Here is an 18852-nt window from a genome sequence, read left to right on the forward strand (position 1 = left end):
CAAAAACGACTGAAAACAGTTGAAAACACCACAAAAACGACTAAAAACAGATGAAAACACCACAAAAACGACTGAAAACAGATGAAAACATCACAAAAACGACTGAAAACAGATGAAAACACCACAAAAACGACTAAAAACAGATGAAAACACCACAAAAACAGATGAAAACATCACAAAAACAGATGAAAACAGAAGAAAGTGACATAAAAACGACTGAAAACAGGTGAAAACTGTAGTTTCTGGTTTAGTTTTTTTCTGTTTTCAGTCGTTTTTGTGGTGTTTTCATCTGTTTTTGTGATGTTTTCATCTGTTTTTGTGGTGTTTTCATCTGTTTTTAGTCGTTTTTGTGGTGTTTTAATGTGTTTTCAGTCGTTTTTGTGCTGTTTTCATCTGTTTTCAGTCGTTTTTGTGGTGTTTTCACCTGTTTTCAGTCGTTTTTGTGGTGTTTTCACCTGTTTTCATCTGTTTTTGTGGTGTTTTCATCTGTTTTTAGTCGTTTTTGTGGTGTTTTCACCTGTTTTCATCTGCTTTTGTGGTGTTTTCATCTGTTTTTAGTCGTTTTTGTGGTGTTTTCATCTGTTTTTAGTCGTTTTTGTGGTGTTTTCATCGTTTTCTGGTGTTTTCATCTGTTTTTAGTCGTTTTTGTGGTGTTTTCATCTGTTTTTGGTCGTTTTTGTGGTGTTTTTATCAGTTTTTAGTTGTTTTGTCGTGTTTTTATGGTGTTTTCTTCTGTTTTTAGTCGTTTTTGTGGTGTTTTCATCTGTTTTAAGTCGTTTTGTGGTGTTTTCACCTGTTTTCATCTGTTTTTGTGGTGTTTTCACCTGTTTTTAGTCGTTTTGTCACTTTTTTGTGGTGTTTTCATCTGTTTTAGTCGTTTTTGTGGCGTTTTCATCGTTTTTGTGGTGTTTTCATCTGTTTTTAGTCGTTTTTGTGGTGTTTTCATCTGTTTTAGTCGTTTTTGTGTTGTTTTCATGTGTTTTTAGTCGTTTTTGTGATGTTTTCATCTGTTTTAGTCGTTTTTGTGGTGTTTTCATCTGTTTTTGGTCGTTTTTGTGGTGTTTTCATCTGTTTTTAGTCGTTTTAGTGGTGTTTTCATCTGTTTTAGTCGTTTTAGTGGTGTTTTCATCTGTTTTTAGTCGTTTTTGTGGTGTTTTCATCTGTTTTTAGTCGTTTTAGTGGTGTTTTCATCTGTTTTAGTCGTTTTAGTGGTGTTTTCATCTGTTTTCAGTCGTTTTTGTGGTGTTTTCATCTGTTTACAGTCGTTTTTGTGGTGTTTTCATCTGTTTCTAGTCGTTTTTGTGATGTTTTCAACTGTTTTCAGTCGTTTTTGTGGTGTTTTCATGTGTTTTTAGTCGTTTTTGTGATGTTTTCAACTGTTTTCAGTCGTTTTTGTGATGTTTTCATGTGTTTTAAGGCTCCTTCCTGCTGCCAGCTGAGCGATATCTCCGCTAAGATATTATTAGTCACACACACACACACACACACACACACACACACACACACACACACACACACACACACACACACACACACACACTCTCTATTTGGCCTTCCTGATAATCAGGCGGCAGACCGGCGCTCCTCGAACACTCTGACCTTTTTTTAGCAGCTGCTTTCACGTCCCGGGCCTCCGAGGGCCGCGGGTTCGATTCCCAAGGACGTGTTAAAGCGTGTGTGTGTGTGTGTGTGTGTGTGTGTGTGTGTGTGTGTGAGAACATTCCTGACGGCACCACTTTGCAATTAAAAAGATAACCAGGTAATGACCAACACACACACACACACACACACACACACACACACACACACACACACACACACACACACACACACACACACACACACACACACACACACACACAGAGAAACACACACACACACACACACACACACCCAGCCTCCGGGGTGATGTTGAAATATTCCAAGAATCTTTGAGAAAAAAGTTCAAGAAAATTTTATCGCAATTTTACGATTTTTTTGTTCCTCAAAAAATTTCTTAAGATTTTGACGGAAAAAGTCGGATACTGACGATTTTTCTTGTCACAATCTTCGAAACTTTTTTTTACGAAATATTATGAAAAAAGTCTAAAAATCGGAATCGGATCGCAATATTACGATTTTTTTTTAATATATAATTTATTTATTTATACAACTCTGTTTTCTTGAAATATTACCTGGAAAAAAAACGTGATATTGCGATAAAAGAAAGTCGTAATATATTGAGACAAAAAAGTCGCAAAATTTTAATGAAAAAGTCGCAAAAATTTGGGGAAAAAAGTAATTTTTTTTTCAGCGCAATATTACGATTTTTTGTTCCTTAAAAAATTTCTGAAGATTTTGACGGAAAAGTCGGAAAATGACGATTTTTCTTGTCCCAATCTTCGGAACTTTTTTTACGAAATATTATGACAAAAGTGAAAAAATCGTGACAAAAAAGTGTCTTTGATCGGAAAAAAACAAAACATGATCTTGAGACAAAAAAAAATCAAAAATTTTTTAGAAAAAAGTCTCAAAACTTTGAGAAAAATGATGCAAAATTTACACACAAAGAGTCGTAACATTTCCAGAAAAAAGTCGTAAAATTTGGGGAAAAAAGTCGGATTTTTTTGAGAAAAAAATTCGCAAAAATTGACCAAAAAAAATCGTGAAATGTTGCCGAAAAAAAATTCGTAACATTTCCAGAAAAAACGTGTGAATATTGCGTTAAAAAAAAGCCTCAACTTCGTGATTTTAAACGTGCTAACGTTTCCTCAGCGGGGCCTTTTCTGGCCCCCCGGCCCTTTAAACATCCGCGTACGCCTCTGTGTCACAGTCACGGAACATTCTCTGATACACGACCGACAAAAACGCACAACTTCATCCACGATTGTGTCGTTTTGTGTCGTTTTGTGTCGTTTTTTAGTCGTTTTGTGTCTTTTTTAGTTGTTTTGTGTCTTTTTTTAGTTGTTTTGTGTCTTTTTTAGTCGTTTTGTGTCTTTTTTTAGTTGTTTTGTGTCTTTTTTTAGTTGTTTTGTGTCTTTTTTTTGTTGTTTTGTGATTTTTGTGTCATTTTTTTAGTTTTTTTGTGTCTTTTTGTGTCTTTTTTAGTCTTTTTGTGTCTTTTTTTAGTTGTTTTGTGTCTTTTTTTAGTTGTTTTGTGTCTTTTTTTAGTTTTTTTGTGTCTTTTTTTAGTTGTTTTGTGTCTTTTTTTAGTTGTTTTGTGTCTTTTTTAGTTGTTTTGTGTCTTTTTTTAGTTGTTTTGTGTCTTTTTTTACTCGTTTTTTGTCTTTTTTTAGTCGTTTTGTGTCTTTTTGTGTCTTTATTAGTTGTTTTGTGTCTTTTCGTGTCTTTTTTTTAGTTGTTTTGTGTCTTTTTTTAGTCATTTTGTGTCTTTTTTTAGTTGTTTTGTGGTTTTTGTGTCTTTTTTAGTCGATTTTCATCTTTTTTTCAGTAGTTTTGTCCCTTTTTCAGTCATTTTGTGTCTTTTTTTAGTGCTTTTGTGTCTTTTTAGACATTTTGTGTCTTTTTTTAAGTTGTTTTGTGTTTTTTCGGTTGTTTTGTGTCTTTTTTAGTCGTTTCTTGTCTTATTTTTAGTAGTTTTGTCCCTTTTTTAGTCATTTTGTGTTTTTTGTGTCTTTTTTAGTCGATTTTCGTCTTTTTTTCAGTCATTTTGTGTCTTTTAAGACATTATGCATCTTTTTTTGGATGATTTGTGACTTTTTTTAAGTTGTTTTGTGTTTTTTCGGTTGTTTTGTGTCTTTTTTTAGTCGTTTTTTTTTTTTTTTTAGTTGTTTTGTGTCTTTTTTAGTCGATTTTCGTCTTTTTTTCAGTAGTTTTGTCCCTTTTTTCAGTCATTTTGTGTCTTTTTTTAGAGCTTTTGTGTCTTTTTTAGACATTATGTATCTTTTTTCAGTCATTTTGTCTTTTTTTTGGTCGTTTTGTGACTTTTTTTAAAGTTGTTTTGTGTTTTTTCGGTTGTTTTGTATCTTTTTCAGTCGTTTCCTGTGTTATTTTTAGTAGTTTTGTCCCTTTTTTAGTTCTTTTGTGTTTTTTGTGTCTTTTTTAGTCGATTTTCATCTTTTTTTCAGTCATTTTGTGTCTTTTTTTGTGCTTTTGTGTCTTTTTTAGACATTATGTATCTTTTTTAAGTCGTTTTGTGACTTTTTTGAAGTTATTTTCTGTTTTTTCGGTTGTTTTGTATCTTTTTCAGTCGTTTCCTGTCTTATTTTAAGTAGTTATGTCTCTTTTTTCAGTCATTTTTAGTCTTTTTCTGTCTCTTAAAAGTTGTATCTTGTCTGATAACCTCACGCCTGCATTCCACTTTAATGTCCCTCCCCACTGCCCCGATCACTTCCATTGCCGCCGCTCCATCTCTGGAGGTGTTGACTCGACATTCGTGTGCGGCAGAAAGAAGGGGGGAGGTAAAAAAAGACAACAAAAGAAGAGAAAGGAGACAAACAAGTGGATGAAAGAGTGCAGGAGAAAGGGACAGAGGGGGGGAGGCCGATCGGGGGTGGAGCAATTCGGGGAATGCGAGCCGCTGCCCTCCCCTCCTCCTCCTCCGGGTGGAGACTCATCCTTCAGCCTCGGCAGCGGGCATTCGAGTGCAGGACCCCGGGAGTGCTGGACGCGACCACCCGTGCGGAGCTCCTTATTTTTTTACAATTTTTTTTTTCATTCCTTTCTGGATTTTTAAAAAAATCCCGGTGGTTTTAATCGCATCGGGGTCACCGTCACCTACCAGGGTTAATTTTTTTAAATTTTTCCATTTTGGTGTTTTTTCCGCTACGTCTAACTTCGGACCTTCCGGGGATTAGACACCGAGCGGCGTGGCTATATTTACCCGCTCCGCCGTGCGTGTGAGACGGGGAAGCTTGTAGAGCGAGAGCCTCCCCCCGGCGGAGGAACCACCGGAGGATTTAACGCCTGAAAACCCGAAGAGGAGGCACCGTAAACCCCCGCAGGAGGATTCACGGTCAGTGTCATTTGTGTTTATTTTTACCCCCCCGTGTGTGTGTTCGTGCCCCGGCGTGTCGTCGCGTCCGCGCCCCGGACACGGAGCGTGTTCGCCGGGGACTGCGGGGAAAGACGCTCGGGGCCCGGGGTTGTTTTGGGGGGGACACGTACCGCGGAACTCTCCGGTGTTTATGAAGGGGGGGGGACCGCTGACACGTCTCGGTGCCCGGCTCGGAGCGACTCGGCTCGGCTCGGCTCGGCTCGACTTTGTGGTGGAGGGTATTTTTAGGAGGTGTTATTAGCTCGGCTAGCGGGGGCTACTTAAGCTAGCTGCCGCTTTCACCTCCCCACCTCCCCCGCCCCTCCTGCCCCGCCGTCGGTGCCCTTTGGTCGGGCACCGGGAGCCGGGCGGTCCGGGGCAGCTGGAGCCGGGCGTTCCGGGGACAAGGAGCCCGTTCCCCTGGCGTCAAACACGGACAGGTGCATTTGAAAAGCAGGGGTGGTCCTGGGGGGGGGAGGGGGTTCGCTCTTTATCACCCGGGGTGACCGTGTCTCACCCCGGGGGTTATTTTGGGATCCGGAAGGGTCTCCGGTGTCCCCCCGGGAGGTGCGCTTAGAGTAAGGCCGGGGCACGGGTGCTGATCCCGGGGGTCGGTCGGGGAGGACCTGCCCCCCCCCCCCGGGAAAACATTATTTTTGTTTGTTATTTTAGCCGTTTTGTGTCGTTTTTAGCTCCTAGAGTGGACTTTAACACACGTTTATGCTCCTAGAGGACACTTTAACACACGTTTATGCTCCTAGAGTGGACTTTAACACACGTTTATGCTCCTAGAGGACACTTTAACACACGTTTATGCTCCTAGAGGACACTTTAACACACGTTTATGCTCCTAGAGGACACTTTAACACACGTTTATGCTCCTAGAGGACACTTTAACACACGTTTATGCTCCTAGAGGACACTTTAGCACACGTTTATGCTCCTAGAGGACACTTTAACACACGTTTATGCTCCTAGAGGACACTTTAACACACGTTTAGTCTCCTAGAGGACACTTTAACACACGTTTATGCTCCTAGAGTACACTTTAACACACGTTTATGCTCCTAGAGGACACTTTAACACACGTTTAGTCTCCTAGAGGACACTTTAACACACGTTTATGCTCCTAGAGGACACTTTACCACACGTTTATGCTCCTAGAGGACACTTTAACACACGTTTATGCTCCTAGAGGACACTTTAACACACGTTTATGCTCCTAGAGGACACTTTAGCACACGTTTATGCTCCTAGAGGACACTTTAACACACGTTTATGCTCCTAGAGGACACTTTAACACACGTTTATGCTCCTAGAGGACACTTTAGCACACGTTTATGCTCCTAGAGGACACTTTAGCACACGTTTATGCTCCTAGAGGACACTTTAACACACGTTTATGCTCCTAGAGGACACTTTAACACACGTTTATGCTCCTAGAGGACACTTTAACACACGTTTATGCTCCTAGAGGACACTTTAGCACACGTTTATGCTCCTAGAGGACACTTTAGCACACGTTTATGCTCCTAGAGGACACTTTAGCACACGTTTATGCTCCTAGAGGACACTTTAACACACGTTTATGCTCCTAGAGGACACTTTAACACACGTTTATGCTCCTAGAGGACACTTATGCACAAGTTTATGCTCCTAGAGGACACTTTAACACACGTTAATGCTCCTAGAGTACACTTTAACACACGTTAATGCTCCTAGAGGACACTTTAACACACCTTTATGCTCCTAGAGGACACTTTAACACACGTTTGTGCTCCTAGAGGACACTTTAACACACGTTTATGCTCCTAGAGGACACTTTAGCACACGTTTATGCTCCTAGAGGACACTTTAACACACGTTTATGCTCCTAGAGGACACTTTAGCACACGTTTATGCTCCTAGAGGACACTTTAGCACACGTTTGTGCTCCTAGAGGACACTTTAACACATGTTTATGCTCCTAGAGGACACTTTAACACACGTTTGTGCTCCTAGAGGACACTTTAACACATGTTTATGCTCCTAGAGGACACTTTAGCACACGTTTATGCTCCTAGAGGACACTTTAACACACGTTTATGTTCCTAGAGGACACTTTAACACACGTTTATGCTCCTAGAGGACACTTTAACACACGTTTATGCTCCTAGAGGACACTTTAACACACGTTTATGCTCCTAGAGGACACTTTAGCACACGTTTATGCTCCTAGAGGACACTTTAACACACGTTTATGCGAGGACACTTTAACACACGTTTATGCTCCTAGAGGACACTTTAGCACACGTTTATGCTCCTAGAGGACACTTTAGCACACGTTTATGCTCCTAGAGGACACTTTAGCACATGTTTATGCTCCTAGAGGACACTTTAACACATGTTTATGCTCCTAGAGGACACTTTAACACACGTTTATGTTCCTAGAGGACACTTTAACACACGTTTATGCTCCTAGAGGGCACTTTAACACACGTTTATGCTCCTAGAGGACACTTTAGCACACGTTTATGCTCCTAGAGGACACTTTAACACACGTTTATGCTCCTAGAGGACACTTTAGCACACGTTTATGCTCCTAGAGGACACTTTAACACACGTTTATGCTCCTAGAGGACACTTTAACACACGTTTATGCTCCTAGAGGACACTTTAACACACGTTTATGCTCCTAGAGGACACTTTAACACACGTTTATGCTCCTAGAGGACACTTTAACACACGTTTATGCTCCTAGAGGACACTTTAGCACACGTTTATGCTCCTAGAGGACACTTTAACACACGTTTATGCTCCTAGAGGACACTTTAGCACACGTTTATGCTCCTAGAGGACACTTTAGCACACGTTTATGCTCCTAGAGGACACTTTAACACACGTTTATGCTCCTAGAGGACACTTTAACACACGTTTATGCTCCTAGAGGACACTTTAACACACGTTTATGCTCCTAGAGGACACTTTAACACACGTTTGTGCTCCTAGAGGACACTTTAGCACACGTTTATGCTCCTAGAGGACACTTTAACACACGTTTATGCTCCTAGAGGACACTTTAACACACGTTTATGCTCCTAGAGGACACTTTAACACACGTTTATGCTCCTAGAGGACACTTAAGCACACGTTTATGCTCCTAGAGGACACTTTAACACACGTTTATGCTCCTAGAGGACACTTTAGCACACGTTTATGCTCCTAGAGGACACTTTAACACACGTTTATGCGAGGACACTTTAACACACGTTTATGCTCCTAGAGGACACTTTAGCACACGTTTATGCTCCTAGAGGACACTTTAGCACACGTTTATGCTCCTAGAGGACACTTTAACACACGTTTATGCTCCTAGAGGACACTTTAGCACACGTTTTTATGGTGTTCTATGTTCGCTTTGTGATGTATTCATCTGTTTTTAGGGTGTGTGTGTGTGTGTGTGTGTGTGTGTGTGTGTGTCTGCGCCCAGTAAAGTCTCAGCTGTCATTTTCCGTCACCCTAGCAACCGCCCGCAGCTGTCTTCAAACACACACACACACACACACACACACACACACACACACACACAGACACACACACACACACACACACACACACACACACACACACACACACACACACACACACACACACAAAATGGCGGGGGTTCCACATTTCTGGGTTGGGTCGGAAACAACAAAGCGGGGGACGTGTGTGTTTTTAAGGCGGTCGTGTGTTTTTAAGGCGGTCTTGTTTTTCCGGAAAACGCCGGGAGGTTCGGAAATAACAAGCCGAGCCCAAATTCCGACCCGAAGGTGACATACCGCCTTAAAACATGTCAAAACGTTAGCATACCGCCTTAAAACATGTCAAAACGTTAGCGTACCGCCTTAAAACATGTCAAAACGTTAGCCTACCGCCTTAAAACATGAGTAACGTTAGCCTACCACCTTAAAACATGTCAAAACGTTAGCATACCGCCTTAAAACATTTCAAAACGTTACCGTACCACCTTAAACATGTTAGTAACGTTAGCTCACCACCTTAAACATGTAAAAACGTTAGCATACCGCCTTAAAACATGTAAGTAACGTTAGTCTACCGCCTTAAAACATGTCAAAACGTTAGCATACCGCCTTAAACATGTCAAGACGTTAGCATACCGCCCTAAAACATGTCTAAACGTTAGCATACCGCCTTTAAACATGTCAAAACGTTAGCCTACCGCCTTGAAACATGTCAAAACGTTAGCATACCGCCTTAAAACATGTCAAAACGTTAGCATACCGCCTTGAAACATGTCAAAACGTTAGCTTACCGCCTTAAAACACGTCAAAACATTAGCCTACCACCTTAAAACATGTCAAAACGTTAGCATACCGCCTTAAAACATGTCAAAACGTTAGCATACCGCCTTAAAACATGTCAAAATGTTAGCCTACCGCCTTAAACATGTCAAAAAGTTAGCGTACCGCCTTAAAACATGTCAAGACGTTAGCATACCACCTTAAACATGTAAGTAACGTTAGCCTACCACCTTAAACATGTAAGTAACGTTAGCCTACCACATTAAACATGTAAGTAACGTTAGCCTACCACCTTAAACATGTAAGTAACATTAGCCTACCACCTTAAACACGTGAAGTAACGTTAGACTACCACCTTAAACACGTGAAAGTAACGTTAGACTACCACCTTAAAACATGTAACGTTAGACTACCGCCTTAAACATGTAAGTAATGTTAGCCTACCGCCTTAAACATGTAAGTAACGTTAGCCTACCACCTTAAAACATGTAAGTGACGTTAGCCTACCCCCTTAAAACATGTAAGTAACGTTAGCCTACCACCTTAAACATGTAAGTAACGTTAGCCTACCACCTTAAACACGTTAGTAAAGTTAGCCTACCACCTTAAACATGTAAGTAACGTTAGCCTACCACCTTAAACATGTAAGTAACGTTAGCCTACCACCTTAAAACATGTAACGTTAGCCTACCACCTTAAACATGTAAGTAACGTTAGCCTACCACCTTAAACATGTAAGTAACGTTAGCCTACCACCTTAAACATGTAAGTAACGTTAGCCTACCACCTTAAAACATGTAACGTTAGCCTACCACCTTAAACATGTAAGTAACGTTAGCTTACCACCTTAAAACATGTATGTAACATTAGCCTACCACCTTAAACATGTAAGTAACATTAGCCTACCACCTTAAACATGTCAGTAACGTTAGCCTACCACCTTAAACATGTAAGTAACGTTTGCCTACCACCTTAAACATGTAAGTAACGTTAGCCTACCACCTTAAACATGTAAGTGACGTTAGCCTACCACCTTAAAACATGTAAGTGACGTTAGCCTACCACCTTAAAACATGTAACGTTAGCCTACCACCTTAAACATGTAAGTAACGTTAGCTTACCACCTTAAAACATGTATGTAACATTAGCCTACCACCTTAAACATGTAAGTAACATTAGCCTACCACCATAAACATGTCAGTAACGTTAGCCTACCACCTTAAACATGTAAGTAACGTTAGCCTACCACCTTAAACATGTAAGTGACGTTAGCCTACCACCTTAAAACATGTAAGTAACGTTAGCCTACCACCTTAAACATGTAAGTGACGTTAGCCTACCACCTTAAAACATGTAAGTAACGTTAGCCTACCACCTTAAACATGTAAGTAACGTTAGCCTACCACCTTAAACATGTAAGTAATGTTAGCCTACCACCTTAAACATGTAAGTAACGTTAGCCTACCACCATAAACATGTAAGTAATGTTAGCCTACCACCTTAAACATGTAAGTAACTCTCGATTACCACCTTAAAACATGTAAGTAACACAGACACCGTAAAAAATTCCGACTTTATTTCTGGAATTATTACAAATTTTATTCACCAAAAAATCCAACTTTTTTCCAGAAAAGTTCAGATTTTAATTTTGTAAATATTACGACTTTTATTTTCTTAAAAAATCCCCAAAACTTCTCGCAAAGTTCCGCCTTTTATACTTTTAACGTTTTTCCTGGAAATATTCCGCCTTTGTTTTTTTTAAAGTTCCGACTTCATTCCTGAAAATATCGCAATTTCTTTTTCTACCAAAAAAATCCGACTTTTTTATCTCGAAATATTCCGAATTCTTCTTTTTTTAAGTTTCGACTTTGTGAAAATATTGCGACTTTTTTTTCTTCGTAAAGGTCCGAATTCATTCCGGAAATATTCCGACTTTAATTTTTTAATTCTATAAGGTCCGAATTCATTCGTGAAAATATCACAAATTTTTAAACAAAAAAAATCCGACTTCTCTTTCTCGAAATATTCCAACTTTTTCTTTTAAAAAGTTTCGATTTTGTGAAAATATTGCGACTTTTTCATTTTAATTCTAAAAGTTCCGACTTTATTCCTTCTTTTAACGAAAAAAATCCAACTTTTTTTACGAAAAAGTCCGACTTTTATACTTTAAACGTTTTTCCTGAAAATATTCCGACTTCATTTGTGAAAATATCGCGACTTTTGTTTTCTTCGTTAAGGTCCGAATTAATTTCCGTAAATATTCCGACTTTTATTTTTTTAATTCTAAAAGTTTCCGACTTCATTCTTTAAAACATCGCGATTTTTCTTTTTTCCGAAAAAAATCTGACATTTTTTTAAACAAAAAATTCCACCTTTATTTTCCATAAACACTGATTTTATTCCACTTTATTCACATAAACATTAATAACTTTATTAATTTTAATCCACTTTAATAAACACAAACTTTCTTCTTCTTATTATTTTTCCCGCGCTAATTCCACAAAATGGCGTCCTCCTCTAACCTCCACACTCTCTCTCCGTCTCCCCGCAGATCCGGACCCGGACTCCGGGGCTCCTGAAGCCGGGTGGGGGGCGGGGGAGGAGTAGAACACGAGGCCGACGCGGGGTGCATGCCTCCCCGCTGAGTCCCCCCGGTTCCTCCATCTTGGACACCCACCCCCTCTTTCCCTCTCCACCTTACGCCGACGAAAGTGTGAGAATGCTCGGCGGGGTGAGCCCCGGGCGCCCCGGGATTAGCGCCGTGCTGCTCGGCGTGCTCCTGCTCGCCGCGGGCGCCGGAGCGGACGCCGTTGTGGACGCGGGGACGCCGGGCGAGCTGGAGGCGTCCATGCGCTCCTCGCTGCTCCTGGACTACCGGGAGGCGATGGAGGGAGGCGTCGCCGACGAGGAGGCCTCATTCCCGGACACCTCGGCGGCGGTGGGTCGGGTCTTCCGGATGACGGTGCCGGACAAGATGGCGGACGTTTCCCTGGGTGACGTCGTCAAGGTGAGTTTGTGGACTTCCGGTTTCCGGTTTGTTTTGTAGTTTCTTGTAGTTTTTTGTGTATTTTTGTAGTTTTTTGTGTCTTTGTCGTTGTTTTGCGTATTTTTGTCGTCATTTTGCGACTTTTTGGGTGACGTCGTCAAGGTGAGTTTCTGGACTTCCGGTTTCCGGTTTGTTTTGTAGTTTTTTTGTGTATTTTTGTAGTTTTTTGTGTCTTTGTCGCCATTTTGTCGCCATATTGTCGTCATTTTGCGACTTTTTGTCGTTCCCAGATCGCCGAGATGGGGAAGGACTCGCTCCCGTCCTGGCTCCACTGGGACGCCGGCGCCCGCCTCCTCCGCGGCCTCCCATTGGCCGAGGACCGCGGCGTCCATTACATCGCCGTGTCCCTCTCCAACCGCAGCGAACCGGCGGCGTTCTCCATCGCCGTCCACCCCGAGGACCATCCGGACGCCGAGGGGGAGGCGTGCGGCGCCGGCGGCGAGGAGCCCGTCACGGTGCTCACAGTGATCCTGGACGCCGACTTGACCAAGATGGACGCCGAGCGGCGGGCGCGGCTCCCCGAGGACATGGCGAGCTTCTCCGGGGTGGCGCCGCGGCACGTGCGCGTCCTCCCCGTGGTCAACAACCGGCTGTTCGACATGTCGGCGTTCATGGCGGGGCCCGGGAACGCCAAGAAGGTAAGAACGACACTAGCTAGCCGCCGAGGAGGGAATCGAACGCACGTGCTAAGCTAACCGTTTCTCTCCGTCTTCCCCCAGGTGGTGGAAAACGGCGCCCTGTTGTCGTGGAAGCTCGGCTGCTCCCTGGACGCCAGCACCGTCCCGGACGTCGCCGGCGTCCGCGTCCCCGCCAAGGACGGCGCCATGTCGGCGAAGCTGGGCTTCCCCGTGGTGGGGTGGCACGTGGCCAACGAGAAGCCGCACGCCGCCGCCGCCGCCACGAAGAGAACGCGCCGCCAGCTGAGCAACGCGCCCACGCCCGTCCTGGCGCCGCTCCCGCCGACGACCGCCTCCGAGCCGCCGCCGCCGTCGAGGATCGTCCTGACGCTCTCCTCGCCGTCCGCCGCCGCGCCCACGGAGAGCTCCGCCCCCCCGGCGAGAGGCCCCGTCCCCCTCCCGGGAAAACCGACGATCCGAGTCCGAGACTCCTTCGCCCACACGCCGACCGCCGCACCCCCTCAACCGACGCGTGTCATGGCGACGACCACCACCGTCCTCATCCAGCCGACCGCCACACGCCCAACGTACGTGGAGGCGACCGCCACGCCGCCGCCGACCCGCCGCCCCACCAAGAAACCCAAGAAGCCCAAAACCACCACGCCGCCGCCGCCGCCACGAGACACAAAGACCACCACGGCTAAGCCGCAAGGGCGTGTAACGCCGCCGCCGCCCGGGCGCGCCACGCCGCCGCCCGGGCGCGCCACGCCGCCGCCGCCGCCCAACGAGAAACCCGTCCTCCGCAACCCCATCGACCGCGTGGACGCGGCGGCGGGTGCCTACTTCGAGGTCAAGATCCCGTCGGACACGTTCTTCGACAAGGAGGACGGCACCACGGACAAGCTGCGGCTCACGCTGCGACGGGACGGCGGCGAGGCGGTCGGCGACGCCTCCTGGATCCTCTTCAACGCCACCAGCCAGCTCCTGTACGGGCTGCCGGACGGCGAGCACGCCGGGAAACACGAGTACTTCCTGCGCGCGACCGATAAAGGCGGGCTGAGCGCCGTGGACGCCTTCGAGGTGCGCGTGAGCCGCCGCGCGAGCGGCGCCGACGACGACGCGCCCGCCGTCTTCGTCGCGCGCTTCGACGGCGAGCCGCGCTCCGTCACCGCCGACGTCCGCCGCAAGATCCTCCTGGTGAAGAAGCTGGCGTACGCGCTCGGCGACCGCAACGCCGGCGCCGTCGCCCTGCGCAACATCACCAAAGGGTCCATCAAGGTGGAGTGGACCAACGCCAGCCTCCCTCGCCACCCGTGTCCCCGGGAGCAGCTCGCCGCCATGGGCGCCATGCTGGCGGACGCCGAGGGGAGGCCCACGGCGAGCTTCCGCCGCGCCATGGAGCCCGAGTTCCGCCCCCTGGACGTCACGGTGACGGGGAGGGCGAGCTGCGAGGGGTACTCCTTCGTGCCGCCGCGGTACGACGCCGCCACGCCGCCCGCGTCGCCGCCGCCGCCCGCGCCGGGAACCGTCCGCCAGAGCGCCGACGACGTCTACCTCCACACGGTGGTGCCCGCCGTGGCGGTGGCGGCGGTGCTGCTGACGGCGGGCGTCGCCGCCATGGCGTGCTACCGGAAGAAGCGCGAGGGGAAGCTGACGCTGGAGGACCACGCCGCCTTCGTCAAGAAGGGCGTGCCCATCATCTTCGCCGACGAGCTGGACGACGCCAAGGCGCCGCCGTCGTCCAGCGCGCCCCTGATCCTGCGGGAGGAGAAGCCGCCGCTGCCGCCGCCGGAGTACCCGGACGCCGCCGCCACGGACGCCGCCGCCGCCGTCCCGCGCAACCGTGAGCAGCTCGGCGAGTACGCGGCGCTACGGGACGAGGACCCGAACGCGCCGCCGTACCAGCCGCCGCCCCCGTTCACCGCCCCCGCCGACGGGAAGGGGTCCCGGCCCAAGAACATGACCCCCTACAGATCCCCGCCCCCTTACGTGCCGCCGTAAGACGCAGAAGGGGATCGAACCGGCGGTCGGTTTCCATTTTGGCGTCACGCCGGGACTTTGGTTCATGAAAAAGGGCGGGGACTGTTTTTTTTAACGGAAGCCGAGAAAGAAACTAACAAATAAGCAAAATTTTGGGTTTGAAAAACAAAAATTTTGCGATAAAATTTTTGTTTTTTTTGCGTTTTAGCGATTTCTCTAACGTGTCGTTTTGGAATCACGTGACACATCGGCGAAAATCGGGTGACGACTCGGTCCGAAGCAAAAAATTTTAGACAAAATTTTTGTATTTTTTTTCATTTTTTTTTATTTTTGACGTACGAATCGTTCGTCTTTCTTTTCTCCGTCAAATCCGGCGACAACTCGCGTATCTATCAAGGAGAACGTGTAGAACAACAAAAAATTTAGCCTAAAATTTTTGTTTTTTCTTCATTTTTTTCATTTTGAGTCGTTCGTTTAACAACTTTTCATCCGTCGTTTTGAAATAACACGAGGCGACGACTCGGTCCGAAAGCAAAAAATTTTAGGACAAATTTTTGTTTTTTTTCTCTAATTTTCCCCATATTTTTGTTTGTTTCACGACTTTTTGTTTGCGTCAAAAGTAGAAGTGTTTTTAACGTGGAGAATAACAAAATTAATTTGCCTAAAATTTTTTGTTTTTTTTAATGTTCAAATCGTTCGTCCGACAACTTTTCTATTCGCGTCGTTTTCAAATAACACAAGAGTGCGGCGACGACTCGGTCTGAAGTAAAAAAATTTGAGACAAATTTTTGTTTTCATTCCGTTTTCTTTCCCGTACGAATCGTTTGTCTAACAACTTCGTGAAAACAAGGCGACAACTCGCAAATTTTTACAAGAACACCAATAACAAAAAATTAGCCTAAAAATTTTTATTTGTCTTTTTCTTGTTTTTTTATATACGAATCTTTCGATTAACAACTTTTCTTGAACGTCTTTTAGCAATAATACGAGATGCGAGGGAAAGCGGGCGATGACTCGGTCCGAAGCAAAAATTTCTTGTCAAAATTTTTGTTTTTGTTTTGTTCCCGGTTGAATCGTCTAATATCTAATAAATCTTTCGCGTGAAAAGCGACGACTCGCCTTTTTTAAACAAGGAGAATGTAGAATAACTAAAAAAGTTAGCCTAAAATTTTTGTTTTTTGTTTGTTTTTAAAACTCGACTGTATATCTGGGAGATGTTCCGATAGATTTTTTTTTTTGGTGGAAGAAAAAAGGGACTCGCTAAAATAACCTGTCGCCGTTTTTTCAAAAATTTTTGCCGATGGCGCGTTTTGCTTCTACGTTAGCAAAAAAATTTCTTATTTTTGAGGCCAAAAATTTCAAGCGACGCGAGCCGACGCGAGCCGACGCGGGCGACGGAGAAAACCCGACGTTATAAAACAATTTTAAAACAACAAAACAGACGTTTATTGTTAAAAATTTTTTATACTAAACGCTACGTAAAAAAAAAGTTTTTTTGACGTAAAATACCGAATTTTGTCGTCACAGTGCGTTTGTCGGTCGAATCCACGCAGACGTGTTGAGTGCGAATTTTTGCGCTCTTATGCGGACGAAGATCTTTTTTAACCACAAGAATTTTTTTTTTTTTCGAAAAAGTTTTGCTTTTCAAAAACATTTCATTGTTATTTTTCTCTTTATATTTAACGACTTTTCCTTATTTTACGCGCACAATTGGGAAAACCTACCTTTTTTGTCAATTTGCGAATTTTTTAGAAAATGTTTGTGTATTTACACTAAAAATACCTTAAAATTTTTGAATTTTTTTTTGTTTTTTTTCCGAGGTCAAATCGACCCGATACGCGCTACTGTCCTCGATATAGAAATTATTATAATAAATAACAAAAAAAAATTCAAAAAAAAGGAACGTACTACTGAAAAGACGCTAACAAATATTTAAAGTTTTATCGTAGATTTCCGAAGTCACACGATGTAACAAAAAAATCGGAGTGAGGATGTAAAAATTTTTAGGGTTAAAGGTGCAAACAAACACTTAAAATCGGGGAAACATGAGAAAACGCGAACTTCTAAAAAGACGATACACGTAAAAAGTTCGTAAAAATGGTGTCACCCCCCCCCCCCCCCGTGTTATTCTGAAACCAGGGATAATTATTTTTTTACGCATTTTTACGAGGGCCGTTCTTCTCTCCGCGGATGTCGTGGGGAAAAAAATCGGAGAACTTGCGAAAAAAAACCCGACAAATTTTTTTTTTACAAAATTTTTTAAATATAAAAAAAAAACAAGAAGAAAAATCATGAGTAGTCGATCCGTCGAATTTTAGCCTAGAAGTTCAATCGCGAACTTTTTTTTTTGTTGTTTTGGGGTCGGTCACTGTTTTATTTTCACGCGTGCGTGTGTGTGTGTGTGTGTGTGTTCGCATATTCAAAAATTTGTCCGTAACGATAAAATTTTATTTTTTTGACGTCCTTTTATTTCATCGTTAACGAGTTCCGACTGAAATCGACCCCTCGTTTTTTCGCAATAACAGTGTGAACGCGCGGTTCGAAGGCTAGCTAAGTGGCTAGCATCGTAATCAAAAATAATATTGTTTTTTGTTGTTGTTTTTTTGCAGGATGCCAAAATTTTTTGCTTATGAGTGAATTGTGATAATAAAAGGTACGATTGAAAAAAACAAAAAAATTCCGACTTTCTTCATTTTTGATGGTTAAGTTTAGTCACTAAAGGTGACGGTTAAGTGTAGACGACAGATGAAAAACACCACTAAAGATGTTTTTTTGTCATAATTTTAAAAAGTAAATAAATTAAAAAAATTACTAAAAATAAATTCTTGTAAAAAAATTTTTTAAATAAAAAATCAAATATTAAAAAATATTTTAAATTAATATTGTGGCATATTTTTATTTTATTTATTTATAATTTTTTTCATAAATAATATTAAGAAATACTTAAAATTACAAATAAATTAATAAGTCATTAAAAGCTTCAAAAATATTAATAATTCATAATATTATTATTATTAAAGGTTAAACTCAGTTTATTTCATTTATTAATTTATTCAAGATTGAGTTAATTTATCAAAAATGTATTTTATTAATTACTCAGTATTTTTTTATTAGTTCATAACTTTATTATTTATGTATTTCCTTTACATTTGTTCATTTCTCTCTAAATTATGACAGAAATACGATTTAAAATAATAATAAATTAAAACAAAATGAATCAAATATTAAGTAATAAATCAAAAATAAATAAAAGATGTATTTATTTACAATTATTATATTAAATATTATTACATATTTATTTAATTATTTGAGTCATTCTTGTATTTTTTTATAAATAAAAATATTACAAAATGATAATAATACATAAATACATTTATACACAAAATATACAAAAAATGTTAATTTGACTTTGATAATTAAAAATATTAAAAAATATTAAAAAAATAAAAGTAATTAAATATGAACAATAAAAAAGCAATAAACGCCTGAATTAATATTTTTAATTTTGTTTAAACACGAGTTAAAAACATTGTAAATTGTTCATGTGACAAACTGATATTTGTAGAATTTTATGATTTATTCATCATCAAACATATTTTATTATTTATTAATATACAATAAACAATTCTGTAATTTTCCATAAATGACTCTGACTCTAATTAATATATGAAAATTAAATTAAAAAAACCTAAAAAATATTATTCATATATATAATTATTATTTAATAAATGCTTTGTGACAGAAAATTATTTGTTTGAAATATTTTTTACGTTATTTATTTATATTTTTTATTAATTTCACATTTATTAATAATAATAATTAATTTATAATATTTTAATCAACAAAAAAATTAAAAAATGACAGAATTTTGGGGAAATTAATGTTTTAAAAACGATAAATAATGGTATGAGTATTTTGCTTGAAATATTTTTACTTGATTACAATTTT

At 42.1% G+C, this 18852-nt stretch overlaps 1 protein-coding gene across 3 annotated transcripts; it reads left to right on the plus strand.

The window, feature by feature from the left end:
• Positions 1 to 1723: 1723 nt before the first annotated feature.
• Positions 1724 to 17568, plus strand: dag1 (dystroglycan 1). 3 transcript variants are annotated; one of them, XR_014593798.1, is made up of 5 exons: positions 4595 to 4954; positions 11813 to 12268; positions 12538 to 12945; positions 13027 to 15427; positions 15646 to 15665. XR_014593798.1 is itself a non-coding variant. In XM_083940023.1 (4 exons), exons 2-4 carry the CDS (start codon positions 11981 to 11983, stop codon positions 14923 to 14925), a joined length of 2595 nt encoding a protein of 864 aa, XP_083796149.1. In that variant the 5' UTR covers positions 1724 to 1759; positions 11813 to 11980; the 3' UTR covers positions 14926 to 17568. The 3 variants fall into 3 exon arrangements, 2 of the variants coding, with proteins under 2 accessions (XP_083796149.1, XP_083796148.1); XM_083940023.1 differs by lacking the exon at positions 4595 to 4954 and adding an exon at positions 1724 to 1759 and having other exon boundaries at positions 13027 to 17568; XM_083940022.1 differs by having other exon boundaries at positions 13027 to 17568.
• Positions 17569 to 18852: the final 1284 nt, after the last annotated feature.

This window comes from Echiichthys vipera, assembly GCF_963691815.1.
Source record: "Echiichthys vipera genome assembly, chromosome: Y".
NCBI lineage: Eukaryota > Metazoa > Chordata > Actinopteri > Perciformes > Trachinidae > Echiichthys > Echiichthys vipera.

Bases quoted from the DNA above. Each gene is read 5' to 3' on its own strand.
- dag1 (XM_083940023.1), top strand. From the start codon at position 11,981: ATGCTCGGCGGGGTGAGCCCCGGGCGCCCCGGGATTAGCGCCGTGCTG. The intron at 12,269-12,537 runs GTGAGTTTGTGG...TGTCGTTCCCAG, and splicing joins CCCTGGGTGACGTCGTCAAG to ATCGCCGAGATGGGGAAGGA. The intron at 12,946-13,026 runs GTAAGAACGACA...GTCTTCCCCCAG, and splicing joins GGCCCGGGAACGCCAAGAAG to GTGGTGGAAAACGGCGCCCT.